Source organism: Podarcis gaigeae, assembly GCF_964106915.1.
Source record: "Podarcis gaigeae genome assembly, chromosome: 5".
NCBI classification, from domain to species: Eukaryota; Metazoa; Chordata; class Lepidosauria; order Squamata; family Lacertidae; genus Podarcis; species Podarcis gaigeae.
This window is the reverse complement of record NC_139681.1, coordinates 39944231-39963695: the sequence shown is the minus strand read 5'-3', so window position 1 is coordinate 39963695 and position 19465 is coordinate 39944231. Positions and strand designations below refer to the sequence as shown.

General features: G+C 42.9%; 1 protein-coding gene across 1 annotated transcript in view; it reads left to right on the top strand.

The window, feature by feature from the left end:
• Positions 1-19465, top strand: part of ADGRA1 (adhesion G protein-coupled receptor A1) — a 313190-nt gene that overhangs the window by 148145 nt on the left and 145580 nt on the right. The window contains exons 9-11 of the mRNA XM_083740999.1: positions 11350-11514; positions 17636-17834; positions 19209-19358. Coding sequence (XP_083597125.1) covers positions 11350-11514; positions 17636-17834; positions 19209-19358 — 514 coding nt within the window. The remainder of the gene's footprint in view (positions 1-11349; positions 11515-17635; positions 17835-19208; positions 19359-19465) is intronic.

The following is a 19465-nucleotide window of genomic DNA, read 5'->3' as shown; positions in this document are numbered from 1 at the left end:
CAGACGGGGGGGGGGGGGGCAGGGGCAGTATACTGATGCAAAATGTGCTCGCATGTGACTTAGATTAAAGCAAAAACTGCAGGAGCTATAGTGTCTTGTGGGGCGTAGGGTGAAAATACAAATGTTTAAGTTAGCTTTTGGTTGGGGCAGTTGAAAATGGAAATGAATCAGCATTTGCAGCTTAATAAACATTACAGATAGTAGCAGTGATATTACCACCTTATTAGAGTGGCTGGTTGGGATCTGCTGTTAACCTCACCCAATTTGATGTTGTCCAGTTCTGCAGGCTCTGGCTCTGGCTCTGGCTCAGCATCAGATCAGTGGGGGTTCAATCAGAGGCACATTCTCAGTTTGAGGTGTCAGATAAAGTAATGTCCTCTACACTGGACAGTCCTGGGACAGTTAATCCCTCAGGCAATGCCTTGTCTCTCTCCCTCTGAGTAGAGGGGCAGGGGAGAACAGGACAGATTGCTTAAGAAGCAGCAGGAGTCTGGCAAACACTGAATTAAGAGCTGGGGAGGATATGGTGTTGCAATAACTTGGTCCTATGGCTTCCTTCTTTCCTGGAGCCCACACTGACTCATTTATTCTCTTCCCAAGTAATGGAATGCTTCCTGCTGCCAGATGGGTGTTGGGACTTCTGGTCTGGACTTCAGATTGTCTTATTTTCTTTCAAATATTTATGTACCCCTTCATATTCAAGATTCCTAAGCAGTGTACATAAAATATTTTAAAAAGAGAGAGAGAACAATTGAAATTCATCATAAAAACAGGCCTTAAAATGCCTGCTGAATTTTTTTTTGTTTTAAGTTTTTGTAATGGGCCTGAAGTTCAGCAAAGAGGGTACCTGTTTAATCTCAGTGTGGTGTAGTGCCAGTGTGGTGTAGTGGTTAAGAGCGGTGGACTTGTAATCTGGGGAACCGGGTTCGCGTCTCCGCTCCTCCACATGCAGCTGCTGGGTGACCTTGGGCCAGTCACACTTCTCTGAAGTCTCTCAGCCCCACTCACCTCACAGAGTGTTTGTTGTGGGGGAGGAAGGGAAAGGAGATTGTTAGCCGCTTTGAGACTCCTTAAAGGGAGTGAAAGGCGGGATATCAAATCCAAACTCTTCTTCTTCTTCTTCTCAATCACTAGGATTGGACCACCACAGGGTTGGGTCCACAACACTGAATGCCCAGCTTCTAGTAGTTATGATCCTTGCCTCTGAGCCGTAGGAAACCACCAGCAGGGACTCCCTCAGATATCTCCATGATCAGACCATGCTTTAAGGGATCAGGCACTCCTTAAGATATCCTAGACCCAAGTTGTTGAGGGCCTTCCAGAACATCACTGAATCTGGCCAGTAATGTTGGAACCGAATTGTGCTGGTTTGATCTCCAGGAAATATAGCATTATTCAACATCTAAACACATTCTGAGGGAGAGGAAGTGTCAGACACAAGCAGAGGGTGGCAAATGAAAGTCTGCATTACAATAATGCTGTCTACCATTTTCTAGCTGCTCCCAAAGGCATGCAATCAAATAATCAAGGATTATCATACAAAGATTAGCACTTTTTATTCATCATCTTGGAAATGTTTTACTTAACAAAGCCTCGGTTTTCTGTTTGCTAGACCAGTTGCTGCTATAGTTTCATTGTGGTGGTGGTTCTTGTTTCTGTTGTCTGGGTCCAACATTGAATGTTGAGGGCTGTGTTGCTAGACCTAGTGAGCAGGGGGCTTTGTGAAAGCAGAGTCAACATTGTGGAATTGTAGCTTAGAAGTATGAGGGAAAAGTCCTGCAAATAGGCTGTGTTTCACTTGTCTAGCGCTTCCCACGCTCTGGGTGGTTCCAGAGCTGACTTAACTACACAATCATTCAAGCAGTGGCAGAATGCCTAGAAGTATGAATGAAGCCAAGTTACAGGGAACCAGGCAGAGGGCCTTCTTGGTAGTGGCACCCACCCTGTGGAACGCCCTTCCACCAGCTGTCAAAGAGAAAAACAACTACCCAACATCTGAAAGCAGCCCTGTTTAGGGAAGCTTTTAATGTTTAACAGACTATTGTATTTTAATATTTTGTTGGAAGCCGCCCAGAGTAGCTGGGGAAACCCAGCCAGATGGGCAGGGTATAAATAATAATAAATTATTATTATTATTGGGCATCCTCTGCAATATTGAAGGAATCCAGTGGTTTATCTCTCAGATCATATAGCCTTTTTCTGCTCTGCATGCATTTTTCGTACTATCACCTTTCTATAAATTGCCCCATATTTAAAGCAAGTAAGAAGCAAAGTTTTCTTTCTTTTTTTCTTTTTAAAAAAGAGTACAGTCTGCCTTTCCACTATGAAAGTATTCAAGGTGCTTTTTGTAGTTTGGCTCATTGGGACAAGGCCCAAGAAAATGGCACCACAAAGCATGCATACAGATTTTCTCTGATTTAAACATCAATCCTGCTAGATCTGCAGCCTGCTCTTAAATTTGTTTTTTAAGAACTGTTGAAGGATTCTGTTGGAGCAGTGTCTAAGAAAGAAAGTATAAGAACCAAATTTTGGGTGAGTTGGGATGCTTTGCATGTGCACCACTGACCGAAAGCCATTATAATTTATTTGGATAACTAACCTGCTCTGTGCAGCACCTGTGTTATCACACTAATCCACTAATGTGGAACAGTGACTCCCCATGAGATTCAGGTATTCTCCACCCCCCCACACACACCCGGCTCTGAAATGCCCTCCAAAGAAGTTTGCAACACCCAACAGTAGTGTGTGTGTCTCAGCATATGTAGAGAGCAGTGGCGTAGCATGGATTGCCAGTGGCCGGGCCCACAATGAAGGTGGTGGTGAGGAGGAGGAAAATGGACAGAGTAAGCATGCACATTCAACTGCCTAGCGGTTTCTGTGTCACCCAGGAGATTGCAACCACAGTGATAAGAAATGATTTGTTCTGTTGTCTGGAGAGGTCACTTCCTGGCACGCTTGGAGAATCTGTTTTCAACAAAGCCCAGAAGCAGCACCAGGTGTTGAAGTTTTGCACCCCTAACAATTTTGCACCTAGGGCAACTGCCCCTGTGCCTCCCCCCCCCCCCATGCCACTGGTAGTGAGTAAAACAACACAAAGGCTTGCCTTATGGAATGGTGTAAAACATTGCCCATGCAGCATCTCAAATACTGTATGTAAACCTACCTGCTTTTTTATGTATCAGGCAAAAGTGATTAGATTAGGCAAAAGCAACAGTAGCTTATTATACTGTAATCTGACCTTTATTCACCATGATACAGAAAGATGAGTTTTGTGTATTTTCTACTTATCACCCAGAGAAAGAAAATCATGCAATTGTACTTGCATTTAACTTAGTTCTGATAAATCACAGCTGGCAAACATTTGTTTGTATATCCAAGAATCTGTAGAAGCCCCATATAAGCTTTAATTTAATTTGTTTTCTGCTTGCTGCTAACAGGTTTTCATTTAAGGATCTGTTTATAACGTAAGGAAAATCATTCCATGGATAAATGAGTTTCTTTGTGCCCTTTTTAATGTTCCTCTTCCCCTGTGGGAGCTACTTCTCTATATGTAAATGACCCAGCTTTGTGGGCATTCCCCTTGGAATCAGCATCCTGACAGAATTTGATTGCCAAAGGTCCCAGCTTCAGTCTCCTGTATCTCTAGGTACAGTTGGGAGGGACCCCTCTCTAAAAAAACATGGAGATTTGCTGCCAAACCCAGGGCTTCCCAAACTTGGGTCTCCAGCTTTTTTGGGACTACAATTCCCATCATCCCTGACAACTGGTCCTGCTAGCTAGGGATGATGGGAGTTGTAGTTCATAAACAGCTGGAGACTCAAGTTTGAGAAACCCATATATAGACAGTGCTGAGCTAAATGAACCCAGTGGTCTGACTCAGTATAACATAGCTTCCTGTGTTTCTAAGATACCCAGTTTTAGTTGATTTTAAAGAGCTAGATTTGCACATTCTCTCTTGATTTTGCATGTCTTAACCTTTGGTCCTTATTTTGCGCAGCAGTATGCTCTGGGGACCACCCTCACTTTTGAAAGTCTTTGTTCATATTAATAATGGATGGTGGCTTGGATTAGATATAGGCATTACAGACTTTTTACCTAAATTGTGGGTGGGTTTTTTCTGGGTTTTTTAAGTAAACAGTCTTCATGTCCCAGTAATTTGTTTTCCTTTCTCTGCCAGAACTGAGATAGAGTCTTCCAGATACATACAGGAAATTAGGTCAGATTCTGAGAACCTTTCCCAGGGAAATGACAATTGGAATGCATTCCTGTAGCCTCTATTTCTCAGTCACTTTTCTTTCTGACATTTAAATGGCCATCAGCATGCAACAGACACATTGCAAAAATATTATTGCAAGACAATAAAGGGAATAGCTCCACTAATAACAAGGCTAACCTCAGGTCTGGTTAATTAGTTATGCATAGTTGTAGTGATGAAAGTGCATATTCTAAATGAAAATGCCATGCCCCAGATTAGTTATTTTCTCTATGCTGAGTTTCTACGTTGGGCAACGGCCAGTGCTGAGGGCTACAGTAGAACATTATAATGACTTTCCCTAAATTAATTTCCACTGTATATTACGGAACACTTTGCAAGCCCACTGGGGGATGGGCAGGCGATGTGAGAGTACCAATAATGACAGAACAACACTTTGGAATTAAAATGGTCACATCTTTATTGTTTAGTCCAGTATACCAGAAGGAGCGCCTCTACCTCCATCGTTCTGCCCGGACACTGAGGTCCAGCGCCGAGGGCCTTCTGGCGGTTCCCTTGCTGCGAGAAGCCAAGTTACAGGGAACCAGGCAGAGGGCCTTCTCAGTAGTGGCGCCTGCCCTGTGGAATGCCCTCCCACCAGGTGTCAAAGAGAAAAATAACTACCAAACTTTTAGAAGACATCTAAAGGCAGCCCTGTTTAGGAAAGCTTTTAATATTTAATAGGTTATTGTATTTTAGTGTTTTGTTGGAAGCTGCCCAGAGTGGCTGGGGGGACCCAGCCAGATGGGCGGGATATTAATAATAAATTATTATTATTATTATTACAAATGTAAGTAGACATTGAGCCTAGCACTGAGTATGTATCCTGAATCAGCCTAGCCTGATTGCTGGCTGATCACTCCTTTAGGGCCAAACCTAAAACATATCCCAATGGCATAGATCAAATGGGTGCATCCACCAGTCCACCACTTGGAAAGTTTTCTGGCCTGTAGTTTGTAAAGAGTGTTGGGAGTAGTTAGAAGGACCCCTACATCCCTCACAAAGCTACAGTTCAGAGAGTTCCCTAGAAAGAAAGTTTGATCATGAAAGTACCCTGATTCAAGTGCATATTTAATTGCATATGTGTTCAAATGAAGTGGATTAAAGGACTCTGTCACCCTGGTGCAACAAATCCACTTTTAAAAACAAAAACACAGACTTGTTGCAGTTAGGAAAGTGACAGGGAAGCGCACTGAAAAGTGGGATGGATGGATGAATTAATGTTTGATAGGAAGACGTGCAAGCACCCTACAAGCAAACCTGGATCAATGATAATTGCATAATCTCTCGACAACAAATCAGAATGAATACTCAATTAAGGCCAGAGTCTCACAGTCTAACCTTCCCATAAGCTTTGTGCAGGCTTATCAGAATGCATGTCCAATAAACAGGGCACCTAGAGGCATCAAACGGTCAGTTCAATAATGAAATCTACAATCCCAACAAGAACAGAATTGACTGCAGAATGTGTCACTTGTATCTCACGAACAAATAAGAATGGGCCAGCAAAAAGGAAGAGAAAAGCAGAAGAGGGACTCTTTCAGGAGAAAAAGGTGGCAGAATTTCAAAATGTCTGATGAATTTGTCTTTGCAATAAGAGACACCGGTCTCTGAAGACCTCCCCGTTGAGATCATCTTTAATGGGCTCTTCACACAGAACTGCTGTTAACAGGGGTGGGATATTTGTTTGCTGTTTTGGTTCTTATTTTTATTATGTATTTTGTGTTTTTATAGTGTAATTTTATGTGCTGAGCTCTGTGGATGAAGGGTGGTTTACAAATTTAATAAATGAATGGAATAATAATAAATAGCACTGTGTAAGCAGGGCCAAAAGCCTTGGTCATTTCTCTGATCCCAACTGGCTAATGATTTCATGGAAGGAATGGCAATGGGAACAGTAGTGCCATGAAACAACTAGTAATGCTGGTTCAGCTTTACTGTTGTGTATGTGTATAGGTTACCTGAGAGAGGAAGGAAGCCTGGTGCTTTCCTGACGAAGCCATAAAGAGAAAGAGAGCATGCTGAACATGAGAAGTTAGAACAGCAAAGATAGGCAAAGCTTCTCTTTTAAATTCTCTTTTAAGAACTTTTGCTTCTGCACTAAATTCAGTTGTTACAGGGCTTCTAGGGAGACCAGGATCTGTTCATCACTTGTCATATCCAGATGCTAAGTAAGTAAAGATGTTCACTAAAGTAACCACTGCCCCTAGGATACCTTGAAGAGTATAAATTAATTACCATCTTTTGCCACAGCCAGATGGTTCCTACAACAGTCAATATCCATGGTCTTTTACACTTAACTTCTTTCTGTACTACAGTCAGGGTTCAAGGAAGGCTAAGTGAGGAAGAATGTCAAAATTAACAAGAGATATTGCAGACAGGGTCTTTTCCCCCAGTGCAAGTGTTAAAAATAATCTTGTTTTTTTGTTTTATAAAAACTATGTTTGTATCTGTGTGAATAGTCGCTAATTTTAATTGGCTAAAGACTCAGGGGCTGAACACATAGAAAGTGCCAGTGTTTTCTCCATTTAGATATAATATTGATAGAAAAATGTAGGCAGTGCATATCACTGTCTCTTTCTAATTTGAAACACAAGTCATTAATGGAATCATTAGCACTGATCCCAGACCATTGGATTCACTGTGCTTGTAAACAGCTTCAAGATAAAGGTATTGATTTGTGAGAGTAATCCCAAATTGCTTGGGTAATGTTCTCATATGCTTAGATAATGTAAGCAGATTCCTAGGGCCAAACTACACCTGATACTAAGTGCAGATTTGCATTTAATGTGCAGATTTTTAAAAATTCAAATTGCGTCAGCTAGGAATTGCCCGATACAAAGGCTTGCTTCAAAAGAAGGATTTCCCCCCAGGACTGCCCCAGCTGGACATCCCCAGCTGATGCAGTTTGCATCTATTTTAAAAATCTGCAAATAAAAGCAAAGATTTATTTCACATCAGGTCTAATTTTGCCCATTACAGTGGTACCTCGGGTTACAAACACCTCAGGTTACAGTTACAGATAGGTAGCCATGTTGGTCTGCCATAGTCAAAACAAAAAAAATTCCTTCCAGTAGCACCTTAAAGACCAACTAAGTTAGTTCTTGGTATGAGCTTTCGTGTGCATGCACACTTCTTCAGATACACTGAAACAGAAGTTTCCAGACCCTTCTATATAGTGAGAAGGTGGGGAGGGGTATTACTCAGAAGGGTGGTGGGAATGGGTGATTGGCAGATAGCTGTGATGAGCCTGTTGACGACTCTTAACGACTGCAATAGGTCTTACAGGAAAAAGGAAGGGGTGAGAAGGTGAAAAATGGCTTTGTCATGTATAATGAGATAAGAATCCAAGGTCTTTGTTCAGACCAGGTGTCTCCATGGTTTTAAGTTTGGTGATAAGTTGCAATTCAGCAGCTTCTCTTTCCAGTCTATTTCTGAAATAAACGCTTCAGGTTCTAAACTCCGCTAACCTGGAAGCGTTACCTCGAGTTGAGAACTTTGCCCCAGGATGAGAATGGAAATCATGTGCCAGTGGTGCAGTGGCAGCAAGAGGCCCCATTAGCGAAAGTGTGCCTCTAGTTAAGAGCAGTTTCAGGTTAAGAACGGACCTCCGTTTGTTCTAGAGGTACCACTGTAGTTACATTCAAGATGGATGTCCTGAGTCATTCAAGGAGATGTGTCAGAGGGGCTGATTGGATCACAATGATGGGTGAGAGGAATTCGTGGAGCTGCCAGCTGATGACCCCTGGGCTAGGGTGGGCTGCATCAGGACCCTGTGAAATGCCAAAACTATCGGGGGTGTGTGTGTGTGTGCCATAAGTGAGGAATTTTGTCCCAGGGAGGGACCTAACAGATTGTCACCCTGCTGTCCCAAGACCACTCTCTCCTGCAATCCTGCCCCCCAGTTACCTTGTACCAACCCTGATTCTGAGCCATTCCTGATTAGGGTTGTGGCAAATGATGCTTTTTTATTCTATTTCCCTATTGTGGCTTGTCACTATCAGAGCCGTCTTTTCTATTGGGGTTACTGGCGCATTGCGCCAGGGCGCTGGCCTCAGGGGCGCCCCAGCGAGTAGGGGAGCTGGCGGCTTTGCCGGCTGCCTCCCCTTTCCCTGCATGCCCGCCAGCTGTGCCCCATCAATCATATGGCTGGTGGGCGTGCAGCTTCCTTCCCAAGCCTCTGCAGGAGGAGAGCGATCCTCGCAGAGGCTTGGGAAAAGGTCAACAACTCTGGGAAAGGGAGGGCGCCGGAGGGATCTTTGCACCACGGCGCTGGATATGCTTAAGACGGCCCTGGTCACTATAGACCTTGGCATTATCAAAATAATAGCAATACTGGTTGAAAATGTAGCCTGCAGTTATTTATTATCTAAATTCCTGATTTGTGAGCATGTTATAAAATGGAAAAAGAACAGCACTGTGATGCAGCGACTGCCTTCTTAAAGTTGCAGAATGAACTGTCATACTGTAGACTTCAGGTCAAGGATCACATGCATACACACACAAGTAAGCAGAAACCTTGCACAGCAGATAAATACTGAAGTGCCTGCTCTTATTTGTCTTGGAGAAAGCTTTTATTTATTGTTTTAGGGGAAATGTTATAAATAGTAAGCTCCAGGAAAGTGCAGTCTGTTTTGAGCGGGGTGGGGGGTGGGGGCCAGGGAAAGAGAAGCAATTTTGTATTCAAACAGCCTACTGAGTTGAGAGATTATAACGTAAAAATAAAGGTCACCCAGTGTTACCTTAATGGAAGGTGTTGGCTGACCTGATGGTTCAACATAACTTGAATGGCAATGCTGTCATTTGAGATATCTGGTTTCTATATCAACAGCCAGCTTCTGTAACCTTTACAGCAATCCAGTTCTTATAGGAACGGAATACCTTTTGCTGACATTTTTGTCAGTTACAAGCAACCGGCAGGCTGCAGTTTGAAAATGCTGTTTATTGCTATCTCTATGCAGGTATCTTATAACACACCTTGTCGTTGTTGCTTAATTAAACTAATACAGTTAATTCCTGCCATAAAAAGGTATGACTTTTTTGAAACCCAGCGTTCTAATGAATTAGTCCCTGTAAGTACTGTAACAATGATGCTTTGTGCAAGAGTTAAATACTATCATGCATCATTAAGAGAGCTATAAGTGAGATTCATTCTAAAAGTGCATTTGGGATTTTCCACCCTTGTAAGCTCAGGGCCACAACTAAGTAGAATAAACTCAGCTATATTTAAAGTTGCAGCAGAAAGATAACACCAAATTCTCATGAGATACACTCATACTATAGAATCATTTCAGCCAAAGGCTATTTACTACAATTTTGTGGAATGCTTTCTCTGGAGGATCAAAGCAGTGTTCCATTAGTGCCTAGTGTGCAGAGTTGTCTACCACCATTGTGTCCAAAAGAAAACATGGTGTGGAAGCAAGGCTGGGTTTAGGTTTGATGAGGCCCTAAGCTACTGAAGGTAGTGGGGCCTTTTATATGTCCAGCTGTCCTTTGTCAACAACACATTGCCACTGTTTTTTGTGTTGCATATATGCTGTATGGTAATTTATGGACCTAATAGGTATCTAAAGCCATTTGCACATATATAAATGAGCAAAGGAGTGATACTTTAGGGAGCAGGCTAGCAGGCAGAGCTCATTACTTACATCATAGGAGCCTACACAACATAAAACACTGTTGCTGTATGTAGGTTTTATTTTATTTGTTTTTTATCTTATATTTTGGAAATGTACATCCAGGTGTGTTTTTTTCTTTAATTTTTGGGGGGGCCTCCAAGAGAGTTGGGCCCTAAGCTATAGCTTGTTTAGCTTATACGTAAATCTGGCACTGTGTGGAAGACTGGTTGTCGAATTTGTCTTCGACAAATCAGGACAGCAAGGAAGGGAGTCCTACAACTATAGAGACATCCCAATAACAGGATGCATAGAAGTTAAAGATGAACATGCTTAGAGAAATTAAAGGAACGTTTCTTGAAGTGAATCACATATGGCTTTTCAAAACCACATTAAAATCAATAACTACCTTAATTTGTTTAATTCATGGCCACAATCTGAAATTTATTTATTCATTATTATTTCTATTCCACCTTTCAACCTGGGGTTACAGAATAAATTACATCAGTAGCAACAAAAACAAATTATAAACAAACCAGGGAATATAAATATTTGTTATCTTAAAACTACCATGCGTTACAAATTAAGATCATTGTATCTACAAGTTGTAAAGTGTGCTTACGTTGGATTGTTGTCAGTATCTGTATCAATGGTCAAATTCAGAAAAACATGTTCACTTGGGGGGGGAGTGTTTGTAGGGACACAGCAGGGTTTTTCTCTAAGCAGAATTGGGTGGCAGATTTTTTTTATTCTGTTCATAACAGAACTGGACCAGAAGCCAAGGTCAGCTGGAATTCAGTGGAAACAGGAAGGCATCTCTGAGCTTCACTTTGGATGGTTACATACAGTACTTCCAGTATCAGCTGCATACAGTAGCGGATGACATGTTGAACCTCATCTGACCTCCCTCCAGCTGAATCACTGCTGCTTACAGGGACAGAGAGGAAGAGGGGTGTTGTGCCAGGGAGGTCAATATGGTTCATGAGCACCTTTCCAGCACTTCACCCTGTCCCTCCATCTCCACCAATGACTCAGCCAGAGGGAGGTCAGGTGAGTAATGCAGCCCCACAATGCTGTCAGTTATTGGTCACAAACTTTCATAAATAGGTTTAAGAATACAGGTATCTGTCCTAAAGCTTTTGAGTGTGTAGGGAGGGCTGCAGAATTGAAACCCAGCCAGATGGGCGGGGTATAAATAATAAATTATTATTATTATTAATAAGTAAACCAAACAAACATCACTGTGGTCTAAAGCAGTGTTTCCCAACCTTGTGCCTCCAGATGTTTTTGGCCTACAACTCCCATCATCCCTAGCTAGCAAGACCAGTGGTCAGGGATGATGGGAGTTGTAGGCCAAAAACATCTGGAGGCACAAGGTTGGGAAACACTGGTCTAAAGAGCTCTGCCCTATGGAGAGTTTTCGGAGTTGCATACCTTTTAAGTCAGGCTGATAATTTGCTTTCCTTTTTTACTCTCTTGTAGTGAGCTTATTTTGTCCAGCATTGATTTTGATGCAACAGGAATGTGGGAATGCATGGTCAACAACTCCTATGGAAACATCTCTAAGCAGGTGGAAATCGTTGTACTAGAAACAGCCGCACCTTATTGCCCTGCTGAAAGGATAGTTAACAATAAAGGAGATTTCAGGTATGATTTTTCTTCTGATTTCAAAAATATATGATTGATCTTTGGTTTTCTTGTGTAAAACCTCAATAAGCTTACTCTGTACATCTCAACTATATACAGCGGGTTATCTTTCCTATTCAAACAAGTTCCTCAATCAGTAGCGTTGGGTTAGTGGCAGCAATTTCCTAAGGCCAGATAATGCTCTAATGGCTCCTCAGGCTACTTTATCTGTTTGGAAGGTTCAAATCTGCCTTTCCTAGCAAATTTGGGGATAATGTGGGATGTGTGTGGGGGGAGGAACTTGGGTAAACCCTTTGCACTAGTGCTTAAAAATGTAGTTAAATACTGCCCCTTGTCATGCTTCCCTGCCTAGACACAACGTTGATTGACTGTCTTGAGGAGTAGTTCCAAATGTGAAGCACAACAATGGAAGAAACACACATCTCCTTAGTGTCTGGGATGCCAACGAACTGTGTAACTATTTGTACACATTCAAGAATGCCCTGGGTTTGAGTTTTTCAAACAACGGTCACACATCCCACGTGAACTGAATGGGCTTTTAAAAGCGGCATGTGATATTGCATAGTGGGTGTCTTCTGTTCAAAGAGGAAAAGGCAGATAAAATAAAATAACATCTTACTGGGTATGCCAAAGCCTATGTGCAGGTCTAAATTAGATCTTTGGATCCAGGCCACTTTAAAGTGCAATCTAGACATACCTTAAGATAGCAGTGGGCATCTGTGGTACTTTGGACATTGCTGGGCTCCAACTCCCCAGTATCCCAGGCAGCATGGCCACTTTTCAGGGATGATGGGAACTGTAGTCCAATGACACCTGGGGGACCATAGGTACCACGGTTCCAATGTATAGTGTGCATGTTCCGAAGATAATATTTATGGTTCAAGCCACACATACAATTATAAAGCAAATAGAAATGGCTTGCAGTTTTCCTTCCTTTCTCATGCATTTCTTAAGAATGTAAGGAGACCACCAACATCCCACCCCTGCTGAATCAGAACAAAAGCGTGACACATTTGTGCTGGAAGTGAGTCTTTCCTCTTTATGCATTAATTACCCCATTGTGTTTGGAGTTATCACTAACTTAATTTCATTTTTTAAAACACACCCACCCACCCAGCAATAACATTATTCCTTCATTGTTGCATGGTAAACTAAATATCTTTCTAAGTCTCCTAGAAGGCAAGGCATCTTTTTGTCCTTGCTTTTGTTTGAAAAGTTTAAGAAGAGAGAGTCACTGTAGACCGCATTTCTTCTCAATACAGAAAGGCTCAACTTGAGGTGCTGTTTAATGAGTCACTTAAAAAATATATTATATAAACTTGTACTAGCTGCTACATAATGCAGCTTTCATTAAGAAGCCCTTCAATCCCTTGCCACCAAATGTCATTGTCTTCTTGATAAATAAAATATATATGAATGCTGAACTAATGCCAAAGGCGTTTTGCCACTTCATTTGCTACAAATCAAAAAGCTGAGGAATTGACATTTCTGTCCTTATTGATCATCTTTCAGAAAGTCCACACAAATTTATTTTAGAAACTTACATCAAAAGCATGCTGAGTCCATAGATTCCTTTGGCATTTCAAAGTAATGAATGCAGAATTCTGGAGAACATCTTTGGAACTAAAGTTAACATTGACACCTGAAGCTTCCTTGAAAGGTTTCTCTTCCCAGGATGCAACTTGCATGCCAATAATTTATCATGAAAAGGTCTTTGAGGTTTTTGATATACTAGCAAATACGTAGGAAGCATGATATCACAACCACAAAAGCAAAACTAGAAAGGGAAGGGAAGGAAAAGAAGAAGAGCTGTTCGTTTTTAAAAGGAGAAGCGTTAAATGTAATGGAAAGGTTGAGTCTTTTGAGCTGACAGGCCCAGGTGGTTTTTGTAATTGAAAACTTGCTGCAAGGATTTGTAATGCAAGCCTCAGTGAACAAAAGCTATTATGGGGTGATGGCTGTGTTTTGTGTTGTTTTTCTCTCATTATAAGTTATTTTTAAACGGTGTGTGTATGTCCCTGTGTTTCCAGATACTAAATGCTGGTATTCTAGTACTGAAATCTCCCCATACTATTCTTTGCTGAAAAGCCCAACGGTTCTCGTCTGGTAGACAAAGTGCCTTGCACTTAGAGATACTCAAAAGGATAGCTGCATCTAGCCCTTTAATAAATAAATATCAGCAGAGTAGCTCAATTAAAGTGACGTTCAGGCCAGAAGTAAGACAGAAATGCTCCTTGGTTCATATTCCTTTTAATTATTTATACAATTCTGACCATGATTCATTTTTGCATCCAAAGTCTTTTCTCTTCATAATATGTTATTTCTGCGGCTAGAAAGGTGTGAGGAATGAGCACCATATTTCTTCCAGCTGCAGTACTGTTCAGAATAGGAAATACATTTTTGGCTCAGTCTCTGTCAATGCATAACGTAGCAGCACCTTTAAAGAAGAAGAAGAAGAAGAAGAAGAAGAAGAAGAAGAAGAAGAAGAAGAAGAAGAAAAGCTTGATCAAACAACTTGGTTTAATGCTAGAATTGAGTAATCTGAGGTGTCTCATTGTTTTTCACTATTACTTATGGCTTGGCGAGCCTGTTGGAGCCATCTGCCAAAGCGAGAGGGCAATCCTCCCACTACAACTTGGGATCTCTACACCTCGCATAGCCTAGGGAGATTTCAGGAAGGGGCAGGCTAGCAGCACTCCCTTTAATAAAAGGACAGGCCCCCATTTCATCCGGCCTTCTTCCAACACTCCTTCCCCCCATATGTACTGCAAACTTCCATAGCCCTCCCTCCCTTAGTTTAGAGCAGGGTTTCCTAAACTTGGGCCTCCAGTTGCTTTTGGACTACAATTCCCATCATCCTTGATCACTGGTCCTGCTAGCTTGGGATGATGGGAGTTGTAGTCCAACAACAGCTGGAGAACCAAGTTTGGGAATCCCTGGTTTAGAGGCTCCCACAGAGGCTTCCCTGGTTTACAGGGCCAGAAATGAACTTAACTCTCAGCTGCAATTTCCCCTTGTTTGGGAAGTTTTCACCTTTCTCTCAATGGCAGCAAGTGTCTTCATTGTCTTCATTGTCACAGCTTGGGCAGAAATGGCATTGAGTAGGGTATAGGTAAAAGGGGAGACCCCATTAAGGGACCTTGAGGGGTGAACAGCTCCCCACCCTAGCTCAAGTGGGACAGGTCTAGTCAGAAACCAACTTAAGTTGTCAGCAGCCCCAGTCTCATGGTTTTGTGCCATGTTGGATCATTGGTGTGTGGCTCCCCCCCCCCCGACTTTGGTGATTAAGATTGGACTTCAGGTCAGATCCTGTCCCGATGCCATGCCAACCTCACCTATTTCTGTTAGTCAATAAATTTGTGGTCAGTTTCATCCATACACATCTCCTGGTTCGGAAGGTGGCAACAAGAAAACATGCCTTTTCTGTGGTGGCTCCCCAATTGCGGAATGCTGTCCCCAGAGAGGCTTGCCTGGTGCCATCATTACATGTCTTTAGACACCAGGCAAAAACATTCTGTGATGTATGTGAAAGTGTGGGGGATAGGACTGTTGTTGTTATTATTATTTTACCATTAGGCTGTCTGTCAGTATGCTCTTTACTAATTTTTTTTATTACATTTTTATCATTTATGTCTTTTAATGTGTTTCTAATTTCATACACCACCCCAAGATCTTTTGATAATGAGTGGTATATAATTTGAAAGAATAATAATGAGAATTTTCCTTGCACTCTCACCTGGCTTTGAAGGGGGCTGCCACAGTAAATGCCCTTCATTGGTGTAGTCTCCTTGCCCTCCCATTCTTGTTCTGAAGACTATACAAATTCTGGAAACTCTAAAAGAATGCAGTTTTTATTATGACTGTAGCCCCATTCTCACTGAGATGATAAACCCATGTCTTGGCTAAATCCCTTCAGGTGGAAACCTCACATGATAGAATGCCTCTCCATACAGAAATACTGCCGGCGCATTGAAAATGATGTGTCAGGGAGCCCAGACCTAGCTTAGCCTTCTATCTGACATGGTAGTTTTCTGTATATAGGATTTGTGTTTGTGAGGCAGCATTCCATCAATGTAAACACATTTTCATATTAGCGGATCTTTAATAGAATATGCTATTTGATATATGGAAGGAAGTGTGGAAATGTACGGTTTAATAAAGAAAAGCTATCACTCATTTTTTAGAAGGAAAGGCCATCTATAGTTTTTCCCTTTATCATTCCCTAGCGTAATAGCACATCAAACCAAAACAGCTTCAAATACCGTATTTTCCGCCCTATAGGACGCACTTTTCCCCCTCCAAAAATGAAGGGGAAATGTGTGTGCGTCCTATGGGGCGAATGCAGGCTTTCACTGAAGCCTGGAGAGCGAGAGGGGTCGGTGTGCACTGACCCCTCTCGCTCTCCAGGCTTCAGGAGAGCCCCACCGCCAGCCCCACAAGCTCGGGGGACAGCGGGGAGGCAGAACGCCGCCATCCCGCTGTCCCCCGACCTGGTTGGAGGCTGGCAGCGGGGAGAAGCTTGCTTCTCCCTGCTGCCAGCCCTGCAAGCTCGGGGGACAGCGTGGAGGCGATAGCGCCATCCCGCTGTCTCCCGACGTGGTTTGGAGGCTGGTGGCTGGGAGAAGCCCACTTCTCCTCAGCGCCAGCCCCACAAGCTCGGGGGACAGCGGGGAGGTGCAGCGCGCCATCCCGCTGTCTCCCGACGTGGTTTGGAGGCTGGTGGCGTGGAGAAGCCCACTTCTCCCCAGCGCCAGTCCCACAAGCTCGGGGGACAGCGGGGAGGTGCAGCGCGCCATCCCGCTGTCTCCTGACGTGGTTTGGAGGCTGGCGGTGGGCCAGTGCGGCTTCGGGATTGCTCTGGGACCCGTTCTGGGGACTGGGGAAGCTCAGGCTTCCCCCTCCCCCAGCCCTGCATGCTCCCAGAGCGGGCTTCGCGCAGCTCTCCGCAAGCTGTGGGAGCCCGACGCAACTTCGCGCTGGCCTCCAACGTCTTGCGGAGAGCTGCCTGTTCTGGGGGCTGGGGTGGGGGAAGCTCGGACTTCCCCCGCCCCAGCCCCATGCCTGGAGGGGAAAAATAATTCCCCCCTTTATTCCCCCCCAATCTAGGTGCGTCCTATGGGCCAGTGCGTCCTATAGGGCAAAAAATACGGTAATAAACAGCACTGCTGTTAACTTGCAACTCCACTGTTTATGAGTTTTCTTCTCATAATCAATGAGTAAAATTGATGTCCACAGACAAACCAAGTGTTGCTGATTAATACTTATTGTTACCAGGCCTAGAAATTTCTAGGAGCTGTTCAGAAATTAAAAGACAGCACAAGTCCTGCCAGTAGGCTTACTTAATTAATAAACATGACACAAAAAGGATGGAAAGGGAAGCATCTAGGTGGAATGTTTTAATTGATTAATGCCCCAATTAAACTGATTAAAGCATGTAGCAGTCCAAGATTATCTGTGCCAAACTGTTTGTGTATATTCTACCAATTTTCTCACTTGAGTCTTAGTGATGTGTGAATTTCCCACCTAGATTGTCACATTACAATTTAGTACTGATTATTTATTTATTTATTTATTTAAAAGTTTTGTATACTGTCCTTTGCCATTTGGCCTCAGAGCAGCTGCAGCAATAAAATATATAAAAACAGAACACAGGGCAAATATAATAAACATAATTTTATAACTCCAACAAACAGAAGAAAAGAAGAAATCACTCAAACCTCGTTGCAGGATAGATTGGCATTCTGGAAAATGCAATGCAATTTTTTTATGAATGATGGTGGCAGATAACCCTGTCCCTCCAGTCTGGCTTAGTAGGCACAGAGAATCAGTTTAGGGCTTCCAATTCAAGACGAATATTTGACATGCACTGCAGTCTAGGTGCACTTTGAAGTAAGTCCTTCTGAGTAAGCCCTATTGGAGCTTATTTCCTAGCAAGTGTACACAGTCGGGGTGGTGAACATGGTGTCCTCACTATGTTGGCAACAACTCCTTTTAGCGTGGCTAATTGTGAGGGATGATGGGAATTGTAGTTCAACAACTTCAAGAGGGAGGTATGTTCGCTACCCCGGTGCACAAAATTGCATCCTTAGTTGACTGTTGATTATTGTTATTTTGCATGTAGATGGCCCAAAACGCTGGCTGGTGTAATTGCTTACCACCCATGTCTTCAGTATTCTGTCAATCCAGCTTCCCTCTTGAACGCAGCAGAAGAGTCAAAAGCATGGCGTAAGTGTAATCGCACAGGTCGGTGGGCTGAAGAAAGCTATTCTGAATGTCCTTACTCACAAGAAGCTACTCAAGTCCTTCATGCTTTTAGTCAGGTAAAATGACACCAGTTGTTATGCATAGAGCATACTGTAGATGTTGCACATCTCTTATCAGCACACTGCACAGAAATAGAAGTTTACTTCTTTGTTATCTAAGGTATATTTCAAGGACAGGATCGGAAATATGCTTGGAGTATCTAAGTTCTACAAATATTCTAGGTTTGAACAAGGAAAGTCGGAAGTATTTATTATACAGATCAGGAGAGGGGAAAGACCGCTCCTTTCCTTCACGAGAGCCTCCATTCAAGCTGCCCAATCATGGGTGGTTCGGGGAAAATGTCTGAGGGACCCTACTCTCTCCACTGCTTCCAGTTGGATCTGCTCCCTGAGCATTAATAGGAAATGCGATCAGCCCCTGGCAGCTCAGTCAGAGCCAATTTTCCCACCCTCCCCTGCTAAACTATATATAATGAGTTGCACAATGGCAGGTTGCCGGGGTGTGCTCATGGCTTTGCTATAGAAGAACTCATTTGCCATATTTGGGGCCAGACAAGAATTTTCTCTCAAACCAATTGATCCTGGCTGAGGGCTTTGCCAACCTCATAGCAATCGTCGCTACTTGATGGCGGGTAAGACATTGGGTTGGATCCTTAGCCAGAGGGGGATCACACTCTATCACAACAAGTGACAGGATACCACATTAAAGGAGTCAGTGGGGATGGTGGTTCTGTCCAGATACACTGATGGGAACCAAAGGGCCATAGCACCCCCCAGGATGGTGCTGCTGAAGGGATCACCCCAATTTGATGTATGTCATAGGGCAACCCCAATAATCAGCTAGCAGATGGGTTGGTTGATTCCAGATACATACCCGATGCCTACACCAAACCTACTTATATCTGTAATCAATAAAGTTGTGGTTGGTTTTGTCCTGTGTTTCATTGCTTTCTTTGAATTCCTGGCCCTGGCAGAGGGCTTAGTGCACCTGGGCCTGCAAACTTTGGCCTTCCAGATGTTGTTGAGCTATGACTCCCCTCACCCCTGGCCATTGGTTGTGTTTACTAGGACTGATGGAAGTTGTTCACCAACATCTGGAGGACCAAAGTTTCCCCACTCCTCTTCTAGATTCAGGCAAGATGCTCATGATATCTGACCTTAATACATCTGTTCAGTTGGCAAACTAGTGAAGCAGGATCAGTGCTAGTAGCACCAAGGTGTAAAAGTTACCTGATGACTTAACTGCACACGACCTTGCTTGTAGTAAGTATTTTACCCTGTAAAGGGCTGAAGATTGAGACTGATTTTTTGCATGAATGACATTTTTCATCTGTAAGACTGAATTTGTTTATTTCTAAAAGTGCAACTGGGGTTAAACATTTGGCTGTGTTTTATAGGCAGCATTTTTTTTTTTTTGTATTCTATTTCCAGATGCATCTTAACTCCACCAATGCACTTGAATTTTCCCATCAGCTTGCAACCTACACAAGAGATGCTGCCAACTTTTCAGATAAGGAGGACATTATCTATTTGGCTTACATGCTGGAAAAGCTAATCATATATATGGATGAAATAAAAGATGTAAGATACTGTCTTACTAATGAATATGTGACTGTTGGATGCTGAAAAACAAAGAACAGAGGCATAATCTTAAATTTAGTACCAAATACCCAGCAGTAAATTTCTGT